The 26356-nt window shown below is 34.3% G+C and overlaps 1 protein-coding gene across 3 annotated transcripts; it reads right to left on the bottom strand.

The window, feature by feature from the left end:
- Positions 1-275: 275 nt before the first annotated feature.
- On the bottom strand, positions 276-26356 carry LOC127881689 (ras-related protein Rap-1). 3 transcript variants are annotated; one of them, XM_052429795.1, is made up of 8 exons: positions 26228-26320; positions 25762-25834; positions 25250-25318; positions 20542-20598; positions 18027-18167; positions 4378-4527; positions 3397-3508; positions 276-1560 (listed from the first exon to the last, which is right to left on the bottom strand). In XM_052429795.1, exons 2-7 carry the CDS (start codon positions 25816-25818, stop codon positions 3419-3421), a joined length of 564 nt encoding a protein of 187 aa, XP_052285755.1. In that variant the 5' UTR covers positions 25819-25834; positions 26228-26320; the 3' UTR covers positions 276-1560; positions 3397-3418. The 3 variants fall into 3 exon arrangements, with proteins under 3 accessions (XP_052285755.1, XP_052285754.1, XP_052285756.1); XM_052429794.1 differs by lacking the exons at positions 276-1560; positions 3397-3508; positions 4378-4527 and adding exons at positions 7672-10509; positions 11240-11371; positions 12524-12664 and having other exon boundaries at positions 26228-26356; XM_052429796.1 differs by lacking the exons at positions 276-1560; positions 3397-3508; positions 4378-4527 and adding an exon at positions 12518-12664.

Genomic DNA, 26356 nt, shown 5'->3' on the forward strand with positions numbered 1-26356 from the left:
AATTCTGCTTTTAATACAAGGAAAACCAGAGCTTTGTCACAAACCGGACTTACACCTCTGCACTGTTTTTTGTCGGCTATGTGCAAAGGCTTATATTTCAGGAATGTGAGGATCATTGGGCAATAAGTGTCTAGCACATCTATACTGAATAACTGGACCTACCAAGCTACAAACCAATTGAAAGTATGACTCAAATATATCTGCCCTAAAGTTTTGTTTGCACGGGTATACTTAACTGAACTACACAAAAGCCATGTTGAAAGCTAACACGACAGTTAAATATCTACATGTAATTTATTTGCAACAAGAAAATTTTATTATTAAAGAACACTTAACCCTGCACTACATTTACAAGTTAACAATAAATTACTATCAAAACCAATTTGAATACAGAGCACAAAAAAGAAATAATGGGTAAAATATGTTATGAACAGCATGCACATATTACATACAAAAAATTGCCAAACAAAGTTTTGAGATAAGAAAAATCGTTACAAAGGCTAGCATTTTGGTAATATATTGATACAAAGAATAAATAATATGACAGTATGTTGTTTTATACTATATAACACTCAGGTTTTAGCATGAACAGATGCACTAATATTTGTATTTTAACTTACAAATTAATTAAGATAGACTATTGTTCCAGCCAAAAGATTACAGAAAAAAACATTTGAAATTTAAACTAAAAAACTTTCCAAACACCTTCATATAATTATTTCTACCTAACTTGAAAAAATATATTTAATTTTAAGCCAAGAAAATGATTAGACAACAAATTTAACAGTGTTCACCTTTCTCAAACAACACATTTTATCACAAGACTAAGAATCACAATGGTATAGTTCAATGATTCTCCAAGGCAACTAATATAACTTTTAAAAAATGGTAACAAATTAGAAGAACATTTAAAATCTGTAATAATTCAGGTACAGTCACTTCATTTGTTCAATCAACATCAGTGTCACAAAAATGAATGTTTAGCTTTGGCATTAAATATTAAATATAGCAGATGCTTATGACATTAACATTTGCCACCTACATGTATATACGATAACATAAATAAGTATGCTATGTTATGTTGCAATCATAAAATTATTCTCTATTTACGCTACGTGGATGTTCAGTTAAAAAAGATTTAATGTTTAGATAAAAAATAATTAAGTGGATTTGTAAGGGAAAAAATATACACATTGAGGCTTAATACATTGGTAAATTAATAGTGAAAGTCAATTTGTTCATTATTAAATGGATCAACAAAAAGTATACATTCAGATCTAGAACGTCCTTAATAATAACCTGTTTCGAAGAAATAGCAAAATTGCACAGGATTACTTACATTTAACAAATTATTAATAAAGAAAGTCTGTGGGAAATATCAATTAAAAGCATTTAATACTTGCAAATATAAAAAGAACTTTTGCATAAAGTGTCAGTTCCCATCTAGATCCCCGACACAGAAGCTACGTGAAAGTTTCTGTTCAGATTGGCAAATGAACGCGGTGTTTCCCAGTCCCTTCTACAGCTGGATATAGGCAGACTACCAGAATGATGATGCACCTGTAAACACATAAGTGGGTTGTTGTTTTTTCACCATTTTGGGAATGGGGTCCGGGTAGTCCATATAAACGTACAACCAGAGCCTTTGATAATTTTTGCTATGGCGGCTCTGGGTTATAAATTTGAGGATTGAATTATTGCAACTAGGAGCTGGGGCACTTTGAATTTGGACAAATCGTGTAGTTTTGACACCAATGGTGACATTGGTGTACTTTATTTCCTGCTAATCTCTTGAATGTAATAATAAGTTTTTTCAATATAAAGCCAATTGTGACCCAAAAGCCATAATTTGAATAATTTTGGTAGGAGTCCAAAGACAATGTTTCAGATTGTCCAAACTTTAGCCTTTGCAGTTTCAGAGAAGAATTTTGAAGTGTTAACATTAACTCTTTCAGTGCTGGAACCGAATTTTGAAGGCCTTTGCAAACAGTTTGGATCCAGATGAGACGCCAAAGAATGTGGCGTCTCATCAGGATCCAAACTGTTTGCTATTCTGATAGTATTCTTTGAAGAAAAATCTAATAAAATGCTCATTTTAGAAATTCAGCAGACGACATTTTAGCAGACGACAAATTTCCCAGCATACAAAGGGTTAAACATACCGGGTTTCCTTAAAACCTGTTGCAAGGCTTGACCCCAGGGATATAATTTGAACAATTGTGGTAGAGGTTCACTAAACAAAGTTAAATTAGAAAACATTCAAGCCTTAAAGGTTACAGAGATTTTTTTTAATTTTTAGTGCACATATTCGTTACCCATAAACCCAAGGGTGAAGCCAATACTGACACCTGTGTAATGATTTGAACAATCTTAGTATAGGTCCATTAGACCATGTTTCATGCACAATATCTAAGCTTTAATTTGTGCAGCTTCAGAAGAAAGTTTTTGAAGTAATTACTATATGCAGTATAACCTGAGCTATCAAAAAAAAAATTAGGCACATAATTCTGCTAATATTGCAGGTCAAATTTAAGGGCCTTGATCAGTGACCTTTCATGTTGATCCCGAAGACATTTGTGAAGTTTTTTTTTATTGAAAATATCTATTAGTTACAAAGAAATGGACTTGTTGCATGCAAACTTTAACCTAAATTTCAACTTGCACACAAACCTTCACCTGACTTTCTTTAAGTACAAAAAGGATATTATTCTGGTTTATTTCAGGTCAGAGTTATGGAACTCGGCAAAATTACCTCACAAAATTACCCTTAACACGCACGATTAGTTTCAATTAAATAATTGTAGTAGAAACAGTAATATTTTGCAAGTTGCACTTATACATTAACCAAATTTCTAGGTACCAAAAGAGGGCAAACGTTTGTAATAAACGCACACCATGTGTAAGGTTTCAACTGAATACATGGGGTTTAACCCATTTATGCTTGGTCATGGACTCTGAATTTCTAAATTGGATCAATTTATTTCCAAAATAAGGGATGTCTAGTATATTTATTTCTATATTTAGAATATTCTTACAGAAATTCCTTTAAGCAAACAGCGAAGACCCTGATGAGACGATGCATCATGAGGCGTCTCATCTGGGTCTACGCTGTTTGCCACGGCCTTTTTTCTATACGTTAGGCATAAATGGGTTAATCAGTGATATTGTGAAGTGAAGTTGCATGTTTATTTTAACCAAATATCTAAATACAAAAGAGGTATAACTATGCTAAATTGCAGGTCAGAGTTATGACACTTTGCCAGTGAACTCACACAATTACCCTCAATTCATGTGTAAAGTTTTAATTGAAAACATGTAGCAGAAACAGTGATAAGGAGATTTTGCTTTTTAGTCTCAACCAGAGCATTACTGACGCAAGACTCCTATATATCTCACCTTAAAAAGAATATCAGCATTTTCATACAAGGACACATCCCTTCTTCTTTTTGCTTTTTTTGTTCGTCTCTGGGTTTTTCTTATTTATCATCCGTACTAGATCAAAGAAGATCTGAAATGGCACATAAAAAACACGTCCAACATTATGCAATTTTTTAAATGGATTCAACTTTTAATATTGATAAAAGATTTTATATACAATCACTTTTTACCAGTTAGATAAAGCAAAAATATTCCTTTTGTAGACAAATTCTGGTAAAAAGTAACATTCTATCACCTACAAGTGCATACCTCATTTTGTCACCACACCACATTTTGTCACCTAAAAGTGCACACCACATTTTGTCACCTACAAGTGCAAACCTCATTGTGTCACCTAAAAGTGCACACCACATTTTGTCACCAACAAGTGCATACCTCATTTTTTCACATAAAAGTGCACAACTCATTTTGTCACCTACAAGTGCATACCTCATTTTGTCACATAAAAGTGCATACCACATTTTGTCACCTTAAAGTGCATACCTCATGTTGTCAGTAAAAAGTGCATACCTCATTTTGTCACCTAAAAGTGCATACCTCATTTTGTCACCTAGAAGTGCATACTGCATTTTGTCACCTTAAAGTGCATACCCCATTTTGTCACCTAAAAGTGCACACCTCATTTTGTCACCTAAAAGTGCATACCTCATTTTGTAATCTAAAAGTGCATACCTCATTTTGTCACCTAAAAGAGCATACACCTTTTGTCACCTAAAAGTGCATACCATATTTTGTCACCTAAAATTGCATACCACATTTGTCACTTAAAAGTGTGTACCTCATTTCGTCACCATAAAGTGCACACCACATTTTGTCACCTAAAATTGCATACCACATTTGTCACCTTAAAGTGCGTACCTCATTCTGCCATCTGAAAGTTCATAACTCCTTTTGCAACCTACAAGTGCATACCTAATTCCTTCACCTAAAAGTGCATACCTCATTGACGTTAATTTTGGCCTTGGCAGATGTCTCTAGAAATCCACACATCTCACTGTTGAAGCTGCGCGCTAGGTTGGCACCCTGGTCCTTGCCAACGACCCTCTCATCCTCAAGGTCACATTTGTTGCCAACCAGAATCATGGGCACCTGAAGACAGCAAAGTACTCCGTTGACATTGCCGTGTTGTGGAAAATCTGGGCTTAATGCACGTGCATAAAGGGTTATCCTAGATTAGCCTGCGCAGTCTGCACATTCTAATCAGGCCAAACACTTTCTGCTTTTATGGTGTTTTTCATTTAAAAGAAGCCTCATATCAGCAAAATCTAGTTCAAGTGGAAAGTGTTGTCCCTGATTAGCCTGTGCAATCTGGAACGACACTTTACGCACATGCATTGAACCCCCTTTTACGGGAACAAGGCTCAAACACTGTTATACATGTATTGTATAAGACAAACTGTAGATTCTGTGCAATTGTCATTGCCTCTTGATCACAGGTTTTGCCAACCAGAATATTTTATACACAATATACTCTCAACTGTGAAAACAGTTTGTAGGTACTGTATGACTGTAATCTCCTTTTTTTATAGGTCACAGATTATGCCGATTGGGATCATGCACATGTCTTTTCGTTCAAGCTGGTCTGACCGGTGGAGCTGTCTATTGCGAAATTAAACGTACTGTGGACATCTATGATTTGACTGAAAATTGCTGTACACTAGTTTAATGTTTTAACATAGTAAGTCAAAAACATTTTTTGCATTTCTTAGTTTCTTTAAAATTATGACATTTAATCTAGAAGTTCAAACTCAAATGTAAGGTTTCATCAAAGTACTCTTTGTCCCAATATGTATGTCAACACTTATTTAAATATTTTTATTTGAAGTATTTCGGCCAGTGATAATATCGATCAAACTGTGACTAAGTTTGTGACATATTGCCACTATCTCAATAGCTCCAATCTCAGAAATGTGTAACATATGGCCACTATCTCAATGGCTCTAAGCTCAGAAGTTTGTGACATATGGCAATTTCCTTAATGACTCTATTTATAATAAGTTGGTGACATATGGCAGTATTTTCCCATGTATAGCGCGCAGTTTTTTACGTCCAAATTTCAAATAAAAAATTATACATGGGAAAATACAGTATCCAAATTGCTCTATTCTCATAAGTTGGTGAAATAGACCATTATCTAAACCCCTCTATTATTAGAAGTTTGTGACATATGAACATTGTCTCAAAGCCTCTATTCTTAGAAGTATGTGACATAAGACCATAATCTCAATGGCTCTATTATCAGAAGTTTGTGATATATGGCCATTATCTCAAAGCCCCTTTTCCCAGAGATTTGTGATATATGGCCTTTATTTCAAAGATTTTATTCTCAGAAGTATCAGAAATAAGACCATTATCTCAATGGCTCTATTATCAGAGGTTTGTGACATGTGGCCATTATCTCAAAGCCTCTATTCTAAGAAGTATCAGAAATAAGACCATTCTCTCAATGGCTCTATTATCAGAGGTTTGTGACATATGGCCATTATCTCAAAGCCTCTATTCTCAGAGTTGTAACATATGGCCATTATCTCAAAGCCTCTATTCTCAGAAATGTGACATATGGCCATCAGCTCAAAGCCTCTATTCTTAGAGTTGTGACATATGGCCATTATCTCAAAGCCTCTATTGTAAGAAGTATTTGAAATTAGACCATTATTTCAATGGCTCTATTATAAGAAGTTTGTGGCACATGGCCATTATTTTAATAGCTCTATTATCAGAAGTATTATCAACCAGATGGTTTAAGCATTAAATAAATGCTGTACTTCATTTCACTATAAAGATATCACCAAACTTTTTTAAAGCACATTGCAGGAAGATCTGTATTTCGATTGTCGACCTTGCGAGAGATATGAGACATGTTTGAGCTCCCAGCAACTTGAAGACTAGAGCTTCCTGTTTATGTAACTAAAATGTATCAGAAACTAACATGCATACGTAACTTACCCTCACATTGTTTGTCAATTTTGTTCAAGTAACAAGAGCTGTGTTTGTGAAACACAATGCCCACTACTGCGCCGCTTTGAAGCCATATATTTGACCTTTGACCTTGAAGGATGACCTTGACCTTTCACCACTCAAAATGTGCAGCTCCATGAGATACACATGCATGCCAAATATCAAGTTGCTATCTTCAATATAGCAAAATTTATGAGCAAGGTTAAAGTTTTGGGACACACACATTAAATGACAGACAGACAGTGACAGACAGACAGGCCAAAAACAATATACCCCCACTCATTCGATCCGGGGGCATAAAAACCCAAAAATGTGTGGATGACTGGGGTTTAAATAAGTGGCTAGCAAATTTACACTTCATGGTGATAACAGAGAAATGTGAAGTACAATGTAGTTCACTCCATAATTGTTAAATAAAACTTTATGCATACGAACGAACCAACCAACAGAGTGACTGTAATATACAAGATCCTGGGGGCTACAATAACAAAGCTCAGCAGCAGTGTACAATAATGATTAGTCATGTATCTTTTTGTTGTTTAAGTTACCATGAAAAACATCTAGTTTCCGTTACAGACAGTGGTTGAAGATCTTAAGTTTTTACAGATTCCTTCAAGCAAGTTCAGGACATTTTTTCTAGCTTTTCCAGCTAATGAGAAAAATTATCAGTATTCCCAGTATATTGTTCTGCATCACCATCACATAGCGTGCTGCAATTTTTATTGTTGTCTAAGTAAATTATTAATTTTTCAATATTAGGTATGTTGTTCTTAATTTCTTTTTGTAAAGTGCCCAGTTGACAAAAAATGTATCTCATTATCGAATACGGATGTAAGGAAACCTTCTAGCTGTCTTTATGGTACAAAGGAATGCCATGCATGAAAACTTTGATGGGGATTTCACAAATGACAGAACCTTCCTTCAACTGTTAAGTTCATTAATTGTCCGACAGCAAGACACTAACAGCTCAATAACCAAGATATTGTTGAACACATGAGACAGTAGGTCTTTAGGATGGAAGTTCAATTCCTCAAACTATAATTTTCTTACCAAAATTCATGATTAATTAATCTGAATAGCCATTGCCAATATGGCGAAAATGATTTCTTACATAACCTCAATTGAAATGTGATATAATAATTTAAACAACACTGACATATTTATTACACATTTACTTTGACTGAAAACTACTGTGAAATCAATATTATTCGTCGCTCACTTATTTCGTGGATTTTTGTGGGTCAACTCAACAAAGGCAATAAGATGACAATAGCGTGAGTAAAATGGTTTATTTCCAAAGGCAATGAATGGCGAACAGGATACACAATTATGATTATAAAGTAGTTAAACACAAGCATTTCTAAAATATGCATAATAATAAAAATAATATATTGCACACACTCTCTCATACTGACCATGTCAAAACATTTATCAAATACATCATATTTTGCTGCTGGTGCTACAGTTTAAGCATAAAGAGAGCAAGAAAAAAATGAAAATGTGCTATTAAAAATGTAAATTTTAAATTTAACTTACATCTTGAAATCTTTATCTCAAGTAGCGTTACTGCAGCAATGTTCCAGCAAAAGTTAAAATTGTGGAAAAAAAATTGAATTGTGTAATTCCTTGCAAACGATTGCTTAATAAAAGCATATATAATATATTGATTGTCTTGGTTTTAAAGATGTGGAAACCCATTTTATGCGAATACGGTAATCTTTTGACACATGAACACTGTTGTGTAGATAAAAAATAAGCAGAAAAGAATACATGTACAACTTTCAAGGCATACAGCAAATGCCAATGTCTAAAATCATAAATGCCATCAAAAGGTTAACAGATTACACAAGTATTACTAACTTTTTTTCACCAGAAAAGATCAAAAGGGCCAATACACGCAAATTAGTGACAAAGTAAAGGTGTCTTTCACAACTGCATAAATTATATTCCATCTCTACCATGTTTGGGTGTAGACTTATTTTTAAATATAATAAAAAAAATGAACGGTAAAAGATCATTTCTCATCATAAACGTCTGAAAGACATGTCAATGAAAATCACTTAATGCAAGCATGTTTAATGTCAGTGCACTTAAAGTGTTATTAAAATATAAATACAAATACTTAATTTTTAAATCAAATCTTCTGTGAACATATCAAAAATAGATAGCTTAAGTTATATTTAACAGGTGTGAATCGTTTGACATTTTTAAAATATCTTCAAATGACAAAATGTGACTAGGATGACAATAGTACATGTAAAATCAATTTAAATAAACTTGAAGTAAGAGAAAAAGTGAGATATTAAGAAAACATTCTGCAAACAATAGTAGTTGTATGTTAAAAATATGCACATAATTCATGACTTTTCCTTAAAGGGGCAGCAGTTTTGGATATTTTGCCCCAATACATGTAATAGGTATTTTTTCCAAATTTGTCTTCAAATAACACCTTCAAATACATGTAAACATAAGAAGTGATACTATTTTTTTTAAATAGGGTCAACATCTATAATTTGATTTTTTACTTCCATTACACATAATAAAATGCAACGTTTAGTTAATGTATTCACACACTCTGAATTATTATCATAGCTTTTAATGGTATTATAACTGATTACATGTACATAAAATAAAACCAAATCTCAACCATTACAATTAAATAAAAACTATTTTTCCACTATATTCCCAACAATGCTACAAACCCAAGATAGTGTCCTTAATAATGTGGTTGTGTCGTTATTTGACATCCATGTGTTTTCTATGTTGTTTTGATTTTCCGTATCATAATTTTAGCGGAAACGACAATAAACATTATAACATGTCTTTTGATGAGAATACCCTTTCATTTGAAATAAATCTATCTTGACACAAAACATGGATTGTACCTGACCACAACTAGTTTTATATGAAAATATTTGCATAATTGCATATTACTTGTAAAAGATTGGGAATATCTTCAATGTACAAATCTGGTGAAAAGCCCATTAAGATATATTGTGTTAAAGTCTATCATATTGTTTTGTTTAATTAAAATTACATAGATATCCTGCTAAAAGCAGGGCTGTATTATTGTTCCTGAATGTTATAATTGCAATGACGAGATAAATAGATTGCCTTGGGGAAATAATGTGGAAATGAAAGAATTAAAATTAAGCAGATAAGAAAAATTACATCTTTTATAACCATTCTCATCATAGTATCAGTAATTTTGAGATTCAATAAAAATATTACCCAAGTTAAAGCACTATTGGAACATCAATAATTTATCAATGCAATATTTGTTAATGCTTAAGCAAATATTTTGGAAGATCCCCATTATGTTTAAGATTATTTTGTTTTCCAGAGTAAGCATGGAAATACAAATAATAAAAAAATCATAAAAAAACACAATTTAATAACAATTTAAAACTGTAAATAGTTAATTTATTTACACTAGAAATGTCATATATTCAATTATACCAAAGAGAAATTAAAATTAAATAGTCGATTATTGTTGAAAAATATGTAAGACCCCTTTCGACTTGCAGCCAATTCGTCAATACCTAGAATACATGGATGTTACAGATTTTTCTATAATTGCTGGTGCATATTTCTCTTTAAATCTGTAACTAGCATACCAATTTCGATAATCATACATGTAGGTCAAATATTTTGAATAAATCATAAAGAATCTAATTTCAGTTTACAGTACCCAGTGACCTAAGAGCTCAAAATTGATAGTTATCTTTCTCTCATTGTGACCATAAAATGTTGACCTCAAAATCATTGGGTGTCCTCCTTTCCTTCAAAAAAGCCTGCATACCTTACCAACTTAATGTTTCTTGAAAAAAAGCATTTGCAAGATATTTAGGGAAAACACAATGGTCTACGGACCGACAGTAAAATCAACTGATGGACAAGTGAAAAGTTAAATACACCCTAATCTTCAAAAAGGGAAAAATTGTTCCAGTCTCATTGTGGTAACATATTTCTGTCCTAAACCTGTGTACAATTCTCACATTTATATTCAAGACTTAAAAAGATAAAAAGAGTTGTAAAAACAGAAAAAAGTTTCAGCAACAACCAACTGTCAGTCCAGTGCCCTTCATTGAAACTCGGTATTTAGTTTGGACCCTGAAAGAAATCAAAAGAACAGCATGAATATCAATAATAATTATTAACATGCAAACAAGGTCAACGCATACTTCATGTCAATGGCACAGTAGTCCCCTTAAAATATTCATACATTTGTACCAGTGGCACATTTACTTTGTTTTCTGTCAAATTCATAATGAAGGTACTGGTCATGTGCCATATTAACATTAAGAATCTGTTCAAAACAAATGTTCTGTTTCTGAAAAAGAGTAGCAAGACTTTCCTGGTCACAAGCCAACAATTACAAGATAGCCAATAAAAACGTGGGTAATACATTAAAATCTTTACAGCTAACTTGCCCACCCTACCAGCATTATTTGCTGGTTGACAGAGGGATGCCAATTAACTTTATACAATAGATGATAGTTAATGCCATCTGTACCTATTGATAACTAATATGGTTTAGATGATGTAGTTAATAGGCTATCTGAATTACAAGGATTTCACAAATTCAATCCTTAATCAGTCAAATGTTCTCGAGATTTTTCCAAAGACACAAAGCACTGGTTCTACCCTTAGAAAATCAAATTAAATTAAACACCTATATTCAAGTTTTAAAGGCTTCATTTCCAATGCTAAGTGAAGATGAGCAACAACATAAAACCTGAACAGACACCGAGTTAATTTCAGGCTGTTTTGGTTTTATGCTGCTTGCATATGCTCAGTTTCACCCATCTTCCGAAAGGTTCAAACATGCTCTATGTCATACCATTCAAGTTTGCAAAAGTGTCCATGTAGCTTACAGCATCACACAACAGCAACCGGAGGAGCTATCATTGCCCTTGTTCCGCTTGCTCCCGGGGTCCTTTTTGTTAATCATTCTTACAAGTTCATTGAAAATCTGCAAACAAAATGTAAGAAATATATAAGAATCAAATAATTTCTTTTTTTCATTATTGATAGCACATTTAATAGATTTGCAAATTATGTAAGACTTTGTATGTAATAATCCAGTCTCTTAAAAACTAAAGTAATTTATGATCAGTTACGTTGGTTACCGATCATAAATTACTTTCGTTTTTAAGAGAGTTCACATACGTGCATTATGACATGATTTAATAAAAAAGTAAACTTAAACATTTTGCCATTTTCCAGATCTGGTTAAAGAACAGGTTATAGCATTAGGTTAACCGGTTAATGTTTTAGTAACCTGCTGCATCCCTAACTTATGTAATAGTTCTTAACAGTTTTATGCAAATTGCACTAATGTTAGACCACCCATTCATAAGAAAATATACTAATAGCCTATTGCCCTGTATATCATTAAGACTATTAAATAAATATACATGTACAGTGTTTGTCGGACATTGACCTTAGGAGTCAAGTTAATAAACCAAATAGCGTTCTGTTAATTACAGCATTCCTTAATTACAACAATCTGTAATTGACTTGCACAACTGTCCAATTGGTACTAACCAAAACAAAATCCAGTCATCTTTTTTACGAATCTCAAGAAACCTTTTTAGCTAATTTGTCTAAGAATAAGTTGGTGAATACAAGGTTTTTCCTTCTATGTAAAAAAGGCTGTAAACCGGACCTGATCCCAAAGCAAACCAACGTTTCCTAACCAAAATTTCCGAAAACAAATTCCCTTTTTTTTTGAAGTGGCTAATGATTATTTTATCTCATTTTATTTCATAAACTTCTAATAATGTATGCAAATATAATTTATATGATTTTGTTATCCTAATTTGAATTATTATCAATACATGTAGTTATATTACACTAGTTTTTCCCAAATCAGTGGACTTTTCGCGCAAATTGCATTTTCCCCCAAAATGGCCAGGAAAAGGCTTGATTTGTCAATATTTGTTGATAAACAAAAATCCCAATTTGGTCCATTTTATCGATACAAAAATTCCCAAATTTGCCATTTTAACGTTTAAAAAATCCCAATTTGACGATACTCCTTTTCCCAAAATGGCTAGGAACCCCTTACAAGGTGGTAAGACTGCTATCTACAGACAGATATCAGGGGCCATTGACCTCATACCTCATTGACGTTGATTTTTGCCTTGGCCGACGTCTCTAGGAATGCTGAACCCCACTGGTGGGCAAGGTTTTGACCCTGGTCCTTACCGACGACCCTTTCATCTTCAAGGTCACACTTGTTGCCAACCAGGATCATGGGTACCTGAAGACAGGGGGTCAAAATGTAAACACTGTCCACAAGCCGTGTTAAACCAACTTGAACAACTACAACAAAATGCTAATTAACCCTTTCTTGCTTTATACGCATTTTGACGCCTTCTAGACCCTTAGAATTTTTAATAAATTAAAGACCTTTCTTACTACATTTTAAGTGTTTAAGGCTTCATTTCCAACCCTTATGGTACTGACATGCAGAAAACAGCATAAAACCTTAACAGAGTGTGAGTAAATCACAGGCTGTTCTGGTTTTATGCTGGTTGAATGCCAGTATAGCCATTTTCACTTCACTTCTGAGCAGGAAAAATTTAATTTACCATTTAAATGATTGGCTTTGACATTTTAATGTTCAGGTCAAAGTCTGAAGTAATGAATGTTTAGTGTAACATTTTCGTTCTGATAAATTAACCTTACCGGAACATTTAATTAACAACTTTTGTCAGTGCATTTCGTTTTAAGTGTGCAAGCTGCAAGGTTTAGTAAAACGTTATCACCAGCTATTACTACTAATAAACAAGAGCACCGCATAGCGGGTGCCAACGCTCGGCTGAGGGTAGAGTTTTGAATAAATGTAAATAAATGAATTCCCGTGGGTCACAGTGACCTTAACCTTTGACCTAGTGACCCAAAAATGTGTGTGGCATGTAGAAATCATCAAGGTGCATCTTCATATGAAGTTTTTAAAGTTGTAGGTGGAAGCACTTTGATTTTAGAGCCTATGTTTAAGTTTTATATCAGAGGTCACAGTGACCTTGACCTTTGACCAAGTGATCCTAAATAGGTGTGGCATGTAGAACTCATTGGTGAAGCTACATATGAAATTTCAAAGTTGTTGGTGGAAGCACTTTGATTTTAGAGTCAATGTTAAGGTTTTAGCACGACGCAGAGGGCAGACGCCGGACGACGAGCTGGCTATGACAATACCTCGGGTTTTGTCAGAAAACAGCCGAGCTTAAAATTACATAAGACTTCCATTTATATTGTCCTATAAACCATATTGCACGATTTCCTTGTATGACAAAGCTTTCAACTTTGAAGATATTGTATCATTATTTCATTGTAGACACTTAAAACTCGTCTGATTAAAGTAATTGAAAACTGTCAAAATCATGTCTAGTGGACTTATGTTTTCTTGATAACCTTTAATTTGTCTGTAATCCTTATGTAATAATTGTTAGACAGAATTAAGCATATATGTCCTGCACTTAGTTTAAATCACATGCTAATCCCTAATTCCTATCCCTATACATGTATACAGCCGGTTTGACTACATGCATCTTTGATCATCAAGTACACTGACATAAAGTCCATTGTGTTTTCACACACAACAGGTTTCTAGGACAAGTGTTCTGGGAAACCAAATCACTCTTCAACCTGAGATGTTAGAGCTCATGCATTTAACACAATTGATGAAATATGGAATGCATTGAAATACCTTTGAGGGAATAAAACATTAAGGCCTTTCTGATGCTTCAAACGCAAAATGTGGAAAAAAACATTGACTGTCTTTCAAAACAATAGATTTATTGATGTAATCATTAAATTCACATTCTACTTCAAATATGTGATTAGGTGTGTTACAAAATCGTAGACAAATTCATGTTCATTTTTTATTGCAACATATTGTGACTGTATTATTTAGGTGCTGGAATTACGCGAATCAGTGAAACCCATAGAACAACCCTGTGCAACCCAAAATAAAACTCAGTGTAGCCCATAGGACACCCCATGGGTATGGTGACCAAAAACAAAACTCATATGCCTTGAAAGAGAAGTTAACTAGCATTGTCCAGGTGAGAAGAGAGTGTACCAACCACCGCTTAAGTTGAACAGTCATTTTTTAATGTTCCATGCACAGCAATTTCATTATTTAACAAGAGATGTGTTTGTCAGAAACACAATGCCCCCTTCTGCGCCGCTTTGAAGCCATAATTTGACATTTGACATTGACCTTTCACCACTCAAAATGTGCAGCTCCATGAGATACACATGTTTGCCAAATATCAAGTTGCTATCTTCAATATTGCAAAAGTTATGACCAATGTTAAAGTCTTCGGACGGACGGACGGACGCAAGGACCGGCAGACAGACTGATGGACAGTTCAAAAACTATATGCCACCCTTCATGGGAATAAAAAGCCAGAGTTAATGTTAATTGTTAAAACTTGAATATCAAACACAAGTATTGCATTATATAAGATCACAAATCCGAATTCTTGTAAATGAATTCACAATATGTAATCTCATTGTGCAAAGCTGTAGAAATGCAATCTTAAGCTAACAGGACAATTCAAGCATGCCTTATGCAAGAAATTAAAAGCAAAGAAATAATATTAGTTAAATATTAGTAGAACAAGAAAGAGTTAATTTTACAAACTGACAATTCAAGAAATTATATATAAAGCACATATTGATATGATCTAATACACATTACTTACATTAAGCTAATTGGTCATAAAGGCATGTAAATAAATTCTAAAAGGAAGTGGGACTAGATTATTGTTGTTATTCCTTTCAAAACTCAATTAAGTTGAGTTAAATGTTCACAGCGCTTTAATAAAGCCAAAATAATTAAAAATGTATTATAACTGATCATCATTGATTCGGCTTCTTGAAATATTATTGGTTTAACTGAAAATCCACACAATAGCAAAAACAATCTATCTCTATTTTCTAGTCTAATATCAGGAACAGTCAAGTTTAAAAAAAATTGGCACACTTACTAATACGGCTAAATTCTACTAAAATGCCATGAAAAACGGATGGTTTTTATGATAAATGAAACTAGTGCAGCAAGAAGCCAACCGAATAAGTGCACTACAAAAAATACAACAAATGTGTATTCACCTTTTGTTGTTGCCTTGCGCTTATTCTTGAACTATATCTCATCTTCCTGATCAGGGGCAGGTAAAAATGGCGCACTGGTCACTTACAAAATACCGCCGAGAATTTCTGTGAACGGGCTTAAAATAGTCCATTTGTTGAGTTAATGAGCCAAAACATGTCATGTTCACTGCAGGATAGCGACTCGACAATAAATTTGATATGAATATAGTTTCACTTCCTTGATTAGCTAAGTAAAAGGAAGTGGGTCACGGAGAATGAAGGACCAGAATCAATTGCAGAACAAATAACATCTTATCATTGTTATTTTGTAATGATAAATAAAGGGTATGAGAGAATGAACATGTGAAATGAAAATAGACAAGAGTACACAAACGTTAACACAAGTTAAATAAATGTCACAAATACATTTTCACAAGCTCTGGTTGAAAAGCGTAAAATAAATACAGTAATCATAAATGTGGTAAAAAAAATGCGTTGTTAAATGTACCATACAATATTAACTAACATTAAGAAAACTCCAGCAGGAGAAATAAAAAGGACTGCAAATCAACAATGCCAGGGGCTTCAGTGGACCAGCAACCACATTACCATGACGAAAAATCATCAAAACACCACGTGAAAAGACAAGTTCACCATTGTAAATTTCTATCATGCAAAGTAACTATCATGCATTAATCTTGAAAAAATCTTCTACAGTTGTTTCATACATTAAAATACAACCATTTACTTTTGTTCTCAGGATTGAAGCTTTTTTTTCTTAAATTCCTCCCAAAAAAAACATTTTCAGATTTCATTCATCAAAGACACAGCCGTATATTGTAGTTTAAGTACCCTTGAGTTATAAAGACGCAGAAGAGGAATTTTGCAAGAAGACTCCAGGTACATAAGATACAAGGACTTCAAGAGAAATGAATAATTAAGCCCTTTAAGCCACAATAACAAAGGACATCTATTGTAAAATTTTAGTTTGTTACTCTCTTGTTTGCGCTCTTATTTATAATATTTAAGTGTTTTTGGTATGTTTACATGTACGTTATAAAATTTACCAAGAGGTATTATGGAATAAGTCATTGTATATCATAAGAAGATTTAAAGTATTTTCTTTCTTTTCTTCCACATTCTGGCAAAAATAGTGACTTTAATAAGATATATTTCTTGTTGTCAATATTAAATCAAATACCATTTAAACCTAAACTAGAAAACAATAAACTTGTTTTTCAGTTCTCATTAATACGAAAACAACATACATTACTCATATTAAGGACAACAATGATGTCCTCCATTTTGCTTTTTTAACAACTTTGCAGCCATTGTGTACTGAATGAACAACAATAATTTGACCCACATCTGATCTGATCTCTTATGCTATCAATCATTCAAATCATGGTCATATGATTACAGTATTAGGCAATTAGAGGAGTCTTGTTCTGAGAAAACTGGGCTTAATGCATGTGCTTAAAGTGTCTTCCCAGATTAGCCTGTTCTTATAATCAGGGACGACACTTTCCGCCTTAACTCGATTTTTGGTAAGGAAGGACTTCCTTGAAACTAAAAAACCATTAAAGCGGAAAGTGTTGTCCCTGTCTAGGCTAATCTGGGACAACACTTCATGCACATGCATTATGCCCAGTTTTCTCAGAACACGACTTATATGATTTCAGTACTAGGCAATATCATTTCTTGGTTTGTAAAACCACCCTGGAGACCTAAAAAGGGCTGAAGCTGTGCACATTTATTGGAAAAGCTATTGGAGAGAAAAAGCTTCTTGCTGCTTAACTATTTTCTGGCATTGACACCATATGTAAATATTGATAAGTCACGAAATTCATTTGAACCTTTTTAAAACTAACTTTTTTGAGTCTAAATGGCGCACATACATCAAAACATTGATTCAAACTGAAGTCAAACAAAAAATCCGAGCTTCAAAATCAGGAGTCGGGGTCAAATGAAACCCATGAATATGTCCAGTCTAATGACACTTAGAATACATATTTTGAACAATTAATAAACATCCGAATAGAGAAGATTTGACTGAATTTAAAAAATAAAATCCATAATAACAATTCATCAATATCACTTGACAGATAAACATCTGGCAATCAAAGACCCCCACATACCAATTTCTTTTAAATTTCGAAGCAATATTTCAACATTGGAATATTTCATAATAATCATATTTATAAAATTGTATATATTCCATGTGAAAATAATTGCGGGATTTTCTGCATATAAAATATTATTCTAATTGATATATAATCAGCGAATAATCTGACATATTTTCATGTTGGAAAGCTGAATAAAGCTTTTGTTCTGAAAGCTTTTTGAGTAATTATAAAACAAAACCTTATTAATTGATAGGATGGGAAATGGATATGAACAGATTTTACGTGTAGACTCGTCAAGTATTTATAGAGCATAAACACAAGAATTGCATAGTTTATTACACGAGTTACTCTAATTATTCTAATAAGTGAGGTATACCAAGTTTGCATGCACCCTACCTCTTCTGTGTCTTTCACTCGTAGAATCTGTTCTCGTAAATCTTGAAGGTCATTAAATGTGGACTGAGCCGTTATTGAGTACACCAACAAAAATCCCTGGCCATTTTTCATGTATAAATCTCTCATGGCTGTGAATTGTTCCTGAAAATTAACATTTTGTTAAAAAGACATCATTCTGTTTAAATAGAACAAGAGGCCCATGAGGGCCTGAATCGCTCTTCTGGCTGGAATCAATAGGGCTCAAGCCCTTGATAGCATGAACAATCTGAGTAAGTTTTAAACAAACCGACACAAAATGGGAAATTCATCGCATAAACAAGAAGAAACATACAATTTAAACTTCAAATGGCTCCTTTTCAAAAATAAGTTGGACAAATTTTTTTCACTCTCAATGGGATTCTGGCCCTTGATGATATAAAACATCCGTTGAAGTTTCAAAAGGAAAGAACTTTATATGTAAACAAACAAGACATGTGTTTGTCGGAAACACTATGTCCCCTTCTGTGCCGCTTTGATTTTTTTGTTTTTGACCTTTGACCTTGAAGGATGATCTTGACCTTGACCTTTCACCACTCAAAATGTGCAGCTCCATGAGATACGCATGCATGCCAAATATGAAGTTGCTATCTTCAATATTGCAAAAGTCATGGCAAAATGTTAAAGATGTTCTTTTTTTTTCTCAAATTCAAGGGCAGATAATTCTGGACTTATTGCTCCGATATTGCTCATTTTTACTAGGGTTTGACTCATCATTCAGATAAAGACACTGTGCAAGTTGGGAAATGATTGGATGAAAACTGTGGACTTTATTGCGTAAACAAGCCTTATTTCACAATTTTCTCAAATTCCAGGCGAGATAATTCTGGACTTTTTACTCTGATGTATTCCATTTTTAATAGGGTTCGAGTCCTCGTTGATATCAACACACTGAACAAGTTTGAAAAGAATCGGATAGAAAATGTGGACTTTATAAACAAGAGAAAGTCTAACACACACACACACACCCTCACACAGACAGACACCATGCCATCCCATAAGCTCTTCTGGCCTATGGCCAGTAGAGCTAATAAAAATAACATGGTAAAATTTCAATTATTTTAAATTAATTATCCCCACGCTTTTTGAAAAAAAGGTGGGGATATTGTGGTGATCTCCGCCGTCCGTCCGTCCGTCTGTCTGTCCGTCCGTCTGTCCGTCCGTCTGTCCGTCCGTCCTGGCCACTATCTCCTCCTACACTAAAAGCACTAGAACCTTGAAATTTACACACATGGTAGCTATGAGCATATGTGCGACCCTGCACTATTTGGAATTTTGATCTGACCCCTGGGTCAAAAGTTATAGGGGTTGGGGTGGGGCCGCGTCAGAAATTATCACTTATTTTTTTAGGTTATTTTACATTTACTTCTTTATTTCTACACCGATTCACTTCAAATTGATACTGGACCTCACCTATGACAATACGGTCAATCTCAACCATGCATGGCCCCATTCCCAACCCTGGGGCGCCCCGCCCACATAGGCCACACCCACCAAAAATTTCCATTTACTATAATTTTTTCATTTCTACACGGATTCACTTCAAATTGATACTGAACTTTTGTTATGACATTAGGGTCAATCTCAACTATGCATGGCCCCAATCCCAACCCTGGGGCGCCCGCCCACATAGGCCACACCCACCAAAAAAATCCATTTACTATAAAAAATTTTTAGGTTATTTTACATTTACTTCTTCATTTCTACACTGATTCACTTCAAATTGATACTGAACCTCTCTTATGACAAAACGGTCAAACTCAACTATGCATGGCCCCGTTGCCAACCCTGGGGCGCCACGCCCACATAGACCACACCCGCCCAAAATTGCCTTTTACTATAATTTCTTCATTAATACACTGATTCACTTCAAATTGATACTGAACCTCTCTTATGACAATACGGTCAATCTCAACTATGCATGGCCCCATTACCAACCCTGGGGCACCCCGCCCACATAGGCCACACCCTCCCAAAATTGCCTTTTACTATAACTTCTTTATTTTTACACCCATTCACTTCTAATTGATACTGAACTTCTCTTATGACAATACAGTCAATCTCAACTATGCATGGCCCCATGATCAACCCTGGGGCGCCCTTGGGTCAAACATGCGGCGTGGGGATACGCGTCGGCCTCTGCCGCGCCATTTCTAGTTAGTGTCTGTGTTTTTATCAATATAGTTTTTAAGTATTAATACCAAATAAAACACATGGAAATCAAAGTAGACAAACTGTCTTGGTCTACATGTTTTTTGGAGCAACATCATGACATACATTTTGTATGTTCTTTTTTGTGCTTATTTATTATAGTCATGTTCAGCTTTTTTCATTAAGAAATTAAATTTAAGAAATGTAATACGTAAATCTATGAACAAGTGTCTTAAATGACTTCTGAAGAAAAATTAGTTCAATTAACATTTTTACTATTTGTACCAATACCAATTTTACTTGCTACAAAAAGTATATTATTACTTACAGTGCCTGCGGTGTCTAGAATTTCCAACATGCATTGCTGTGCATCAACTTCTACTTGCTGAAATTTAAAATGAATGTGCATAAAGTTTGCATTTTTTAACAAAGAAAAATCATGGATGTGTAAATCCTACACCCAAATAGTTAAAACATGGTTTTCCTAACAAGCGTCTGATATTTCAAGTTCAAGTGGGAAGTTTATTTTGCCACGCCCCTCCAATATAAAAATAATTTATTAACTGACAAAGAATATATTTTGGAATGTAAACAATTGAACAATTTCACTTAAAAGTGTCTTCTATGTAGGCAAGTTAATAATTTTGGTCAAGGAGTAAGATTCTATGGATGTTAGTTGCAATTCCTAACGGAACACACTGTTTAAAAATAAAACGCTGTGTTTCAAGGAAATGAAAGATACACATTCCAGTGTGGGTTTTTTTCATAAAAAATCGGGTCTGGTAATTTGCCCGATTCCCAATGGAAAAAAATATATTTTTCCCAAATGGGAGCTAAAAATTCCCAATGAAAGGTTTTTATATCTTAATCAGGGCTCGAAATTAAAACTCCCACACTCGCAAAATGCGAGTGCAAAATACCGATTGCGGTAGTTTTAAGCCACTAGTATTTTTTGGCAAGTAAATAAATAGTGAAAAAACAATGAGTAATATTGCTAAATGCGCTCGACGTCGTGAACCATAAACTGTAAGTCAATTTAAAAAACGTCCCAATACCTGTATGCCGAAGCGCGCACCTTGTATGTAGACTTGTATACTTATAGTACAGATACGCGGATGGCATTGGTACAAAGAACGTGAAACAGTCGACTATTCACACGTGTTCATTAAACTTGAACAGACATGGCATCAAAGCAAAAAATAACTTTTTTCTTTTTGCCCGCAGCCGGAAATAACAATACGAAAAATAAAGCAAAGTTAACCGTTGAGTTCCAAAAAAAAACGAAAATTTAATCCTTCTACAAACAGTGAAAAAGTGGGGAAAAGAACTTAATATAAAACTAAAACTTGTTGTCAATGTCGTATTTTATTTTGTTTTAATATTTTGTAGTACTAAACTAATGTCAAACTAGCTTTTATTTATGTTTCCAGCAAAATTTGCGAGAATGTTTTTGATTTTGCAAGTTGGTATTTAAGCTGCTCGCAATGTTTTGCAAGTAGAACAAAAAGTTAAATTCGAGCCCTGCTGTAATTAACAAATAAAATAGCAAACTTAAATTCTTTGTTTGATCATTTCCGATAGTTGTTGTCTAACACCTTCCATTGTTCGTAATACTTGCAAATTGCAATAGGGTGCATCACACTTTCAAGCGTAGATAATTAAACTGTTAATTGGCACTACCCCTGGTAATTGTCATAAGGCTTATGCTATCGGACGAAATCATTTTATAATACCGGTTTACAAAGTTATTTACCCATTAACGCAAATGTAATGGTCCGTTGCCCTCAGGCATGCAACTGCAATGTTTTATGATGTTAATCTGGTTGTCAAACCCCATGATCGAAGTGTCATTAGATATTGAAACAAGAGCACCGCCTTGCAGGTGAAGACCGCTCATCTATTTTCTTTTTAAAGGTGAAGGGACTCTCATTTTCAATCACAAAGGATGGAGGGGTGGAGTGAAGAGCGGTGCATTGTGTGGGGGGGTGGACATTTATTACATTTTCTTCCAAAAATGCGAAAAAAAGGAAAAAAAAAAATCGGTGGGGGGGGGGTGGGTGGGGGGGGGGGGGGGGGTGGGGGGGGGGGATTCTTGGGTGCGATGGTTGGACGGTATTTCAAACATAAAATAATAAAAATAAATATTTGTGTTTTTTAACCGTTTCATAAAAAAAAAATGGGGGGGGGTGAGGTGGGGGGGGTATAGTGTGATGGTGTGGTGGTAATTTGTGAGATGATCTTAAAAAAAAAATAATAATAGGGGGGGGGATTCGGTGGGGGAGGGGGGGGGTGGGGGGGGGATTCTTGGGTGCGATGGTTGGACGGTATTTCAAACATAAAATAATCAAAATAAATAGTTTTGTTTTTTAACCGTTAAAAAAAAAATTGGGGAGGGGGTGGGGTGGGGGGGGGGGGTATAGTGTGAGGGTGTGGTGGTCATTTGTGAGATGAGGTTAAAAAAAAAAAAAAAAAAAAAAATAGGGGGGGGGGGTTGGGGGGGGGCACAGGCGATGGTTTGGGTGTCAAAGTATCAATCAAATCTAATCATAAATAAAGAAGTTATGGCAATTTTAGAGAAATTTAATAATTTGACCTTGAGAGTCAAGGTCATTCAAAGGTCAATGTAAAATTCAACTTGCCAGGTACAGTAACCTCATGATAGCATGAAAGTATTTGAAGTTTGAAAGCAATAGCCTTGATACTTAAGAAGTAAAGTGGATCGAAACACAAAATTTAACCATATATTCAAAGTGACTAAGTCAAACTGAGGAGCTGCGCCATGAGCGCATGATACGCCCGTCGTTCGCCAATGAAGTAGTAAGGTAATAAATAACCCTTTGAATCATTTTTTTACTTCAGTTTATTTGTATTTGAATACATGGTTTATTTTATAAGTACATGAGCATGGAGCGCCGTCTCCTTGACATTCATACCATATCTTTTTTTGAGTATATGTATGCATTTCTTTAGAGGATATGGAGTTGAAGTAAACCTGTTATAGATATTTTGACCAATAATAAAAGAGAAATGTAGATGGGTAAGTGGTAGTGTACAATCGGAATAGAAAAAAGCTCACCTTGTTCAATTTTTCAGGGATACTAAAAAAAAAAAAAAAAAAATCCATCGAAGGATATTTGAGCTACAGTAGGACATTCAATGAAATCACGAAATTTTGACGAACAAAGTCCCATAACTCTGGAACGACAATTCAGAATTCCGTCAAAAACGAAAGGGGATCAGGGTTTATCAATATTAAGATTGTGTTAAAATTTGAAGAAAATCTGTCAAAGGATATTTGACGTAGCGTACGACATTAACAGACGGACGGACGGACGGCTACGGTAGGACATTCAATGAAATCACGAAATTTTGACGAACAAAGTCCCATAACTCTGGAACGACAATTCAGAATTCCGTCAAAAACGAAAGGGGATCAGGGTTTATCAATATTAAGATTGTGTTGAAATTTGAAAAAAATCCATCGAAGGATATTTGAGCTACAGTAGGACATTCAATGAAATCACGAAATTTTGACGAACAAAGTCCCATAACTCTGGAACGACAATTCAGAATTCCGTCAAAAACGAAAGGGGATCAGGGTTTATCAATATTAAGATTGTGTTAAAATTTGAAGAAAATCTGTCAAAGGATATTTGACGTAGCGTACGACATTAACAGACGGACGGACGGACGGCTACGGTAGGACATTCAATGAAATCACGAAATTTTGACGAACAAAGTCCCATAACTCTGGAACGACAATTCAGAATTCCGTCAAAAACGAAAGGGGATCAGGGTTTATCAATATTAAGATTGTGTTGAAATTTGAAAAAAATCCATCGAAGGATATTTGAGCTACAGTAGGACATTCAATGAAATCACGAAATTTTGACGAACAAAGTCCCATAACTCTGGAACGACAATTCAGAATTCCGTCAAAAACGAAAGGGGATCAGGGTTTATCAATATTAAGATTGTGTTAAAATTTGAAGAAAATCTGTCAAAGGATATTTGACGTAGCGTACGACATTAACAGACGGACGGACGGACAGACGGACGGACAGACGCGGGGTATACCATAATACGTCCCGTCATAGACGGGCGTATAAAAAGGGCCATAATTCCATAAAAATGACATCCAGAGTTATGCAACTTGTCCTTTTACTGTACCCTTATGATAGTTTGCGAGTGTTCCAAGTATGAAAGCAATATCTATGATACTTTAGGGGTAAAGTGGACCAAAACACAAAACTTAACCAAACTTTCAATTTTCTAAGTATAAAGGGCCCATAATTCCGTCCAAATGCCAGTCAGAGTTACATAACTTTGCCTGCACAGTCCCCTTAGGGTAGTTAGTAAGTGTTGCAAGTATGAAAGCAATAGCTTTGATACTTAAGGAATAAAATGGACCTTAACACAAAACTTAACCAAAATTTTCAATTTTCTAAGTATAAAAAGGGCACATAATTCTGTCAAAATGCACGCCAGAGTTATCTAACTTTGCCTGCCCAGTCCCCTCATGATAGTAAGTAAGTGTACCAAGTTTGAATGCAATAGCATTGATACTTTCTGAAAAAAGTGGACCTAAACGCAAAACTTAACCAAAATTTTCAATTTTCTAAGTATAAAAAGGGCACATAATTCAGTCAAAATGCACGCCAGAGTTATCTAACTTTGCCTGCCCAGTCCCCTCATGATAGTAAGTAAGTGTACCAAGTTTGAATGCAATAGCATTGATACTTTCTGAGAAAAGTGGACCTAAACGCAAAACTTAACCGGACGCCGACGCCGACGCAGACGCCAAGGTGATGACAATAGCTCATAATTTTTTTTCAAAAAATAGATGAGCTAAAAAAGGACTGAAATTTGATAAAATAGCGCTGTAAAATATACTGTCCCAAAACTTACAGACATTAATTATAGACAAAAACTTGTGTGTCCGAAAATTAAGAGTCACGAAAAATAATTATTTTTGCTAAAAATGGGGTGTCCGAAAACTTAAGTGTCCGAAAACATAGAGTAATTACGGTATGTACCTTTCTGTAGCTATCTTCTATGGTGGGGTCATATTTCTCCACAAATATTCCTTGAACAAATTGAACTGTCTGCAAATAGATAGAAATCAAAATAAATAAAAGAACAATGTTAAAAATCAAATGATAATTGTATTGTACAATTATAAATAAAATTTGCCAAAAAAAAAGAGTTTCATGGCCATATTTTAACATCATGCTATAAGAAATGTTCATGCAAACGCGAAGATCTCAATGCGCTTGAAAGTTTTCTCATATCTGGCAAAAGATTAAATAAGACCATGCTTTCCATGAGATAAGCGTGAATGTGTACATGTTAGGCTAGCATATCTTTCTGATGTGACCCTGTCTAACAATAAAGTGTACTGATACTGAATAGGCATGATATTTTCAAAGTTAAATATAATATGTATTAAAATTTTGAATAGATACACATGTTAAAGTTTGAACGGACAACAAATTGGAATGCATACACCATTATAATTCTGTATTCGTTTGCCAAAGTTAGTACTTACTAAGGCAGATTTTCCGACACCACCACTGCCTAGAACCACCAGTTTGTATTCCCTCATTTTTGCCGATAAAATACTGAAACACGAAAATTATTCAAAGCCTAAAAATGTTCAACTTGAAAGACAAGTCTTTACTTTTTTATAATACAGATTTGAAACTTACAAATTATGTATTTTTAAAACTGGCTCACATGAAGCAAACATATTCTAATAATATCACTCAAAAAAAGAAACGGGCAAAACACTCATAATTTAGTGTTCACTCTGTTACAGGTCGGACTAATAGTAATACGTCGTATTACTATTATACGATTACGAGTCCGAACCCCACCCACACGATTAAATACAACGAAATGTCTGAGAAAATGCAATGAATTAAATTAGCATCTTTTGTTATATATATATGATAATATTGTCCATTCTATTTGACCTACGATAATAATGAATAATTAGATTCGTTTCTACTCACAATATGTATATTCTTTTTTCACTTCCCAGTCAATTTGTTGTGAGTAATATGGCTGCTGATGACGTCATCTAATTAATTGTTACTATATTTGGAAAGTCCAACGCGCACCTGCTAATATTCGGAATTCTT

Source organism: Dreissena polymorpha, chromosome 5 (assembly GCF_020536995.1).
Source record: "Dreissena polymorpha isolate Duluth1 chromosome 5, UMN_Dpol_1.0, whole genome shotgun sequence".
Lineage (NCBI taxonomy): Eukaryota > Metazoa > Mollusca > Bivalvia > Myida > Dreissenidae > Dreissena > Dreissena polymorpha.

Excerpts from the sequence above, each read along its gene's own strand:
- LOC127881689 (XM_052429794.1), bottom strand. The coding sequence starts at position 25,818 with ATGAGGGAATACAAACTGGTGGTTCTAGGCAGTGGTGGTGTCGGAAAA. Across the intron at positions 25,319-25,761 it reads GTGTCGGAAAATCTGCCTTA|ACAGTTCAATTTGTTCAAGG; the intron begins GTAAGTACTAAC and ends ATCTATTTGCAG. Across the intron at positions 20,599-25,249 it reads TAGAAGATAGCTACAGAAAG|CAAGTAGAAGTTGATGCACA; the intron begins GTACATACCGTA and ends TTTAAATTTCAG.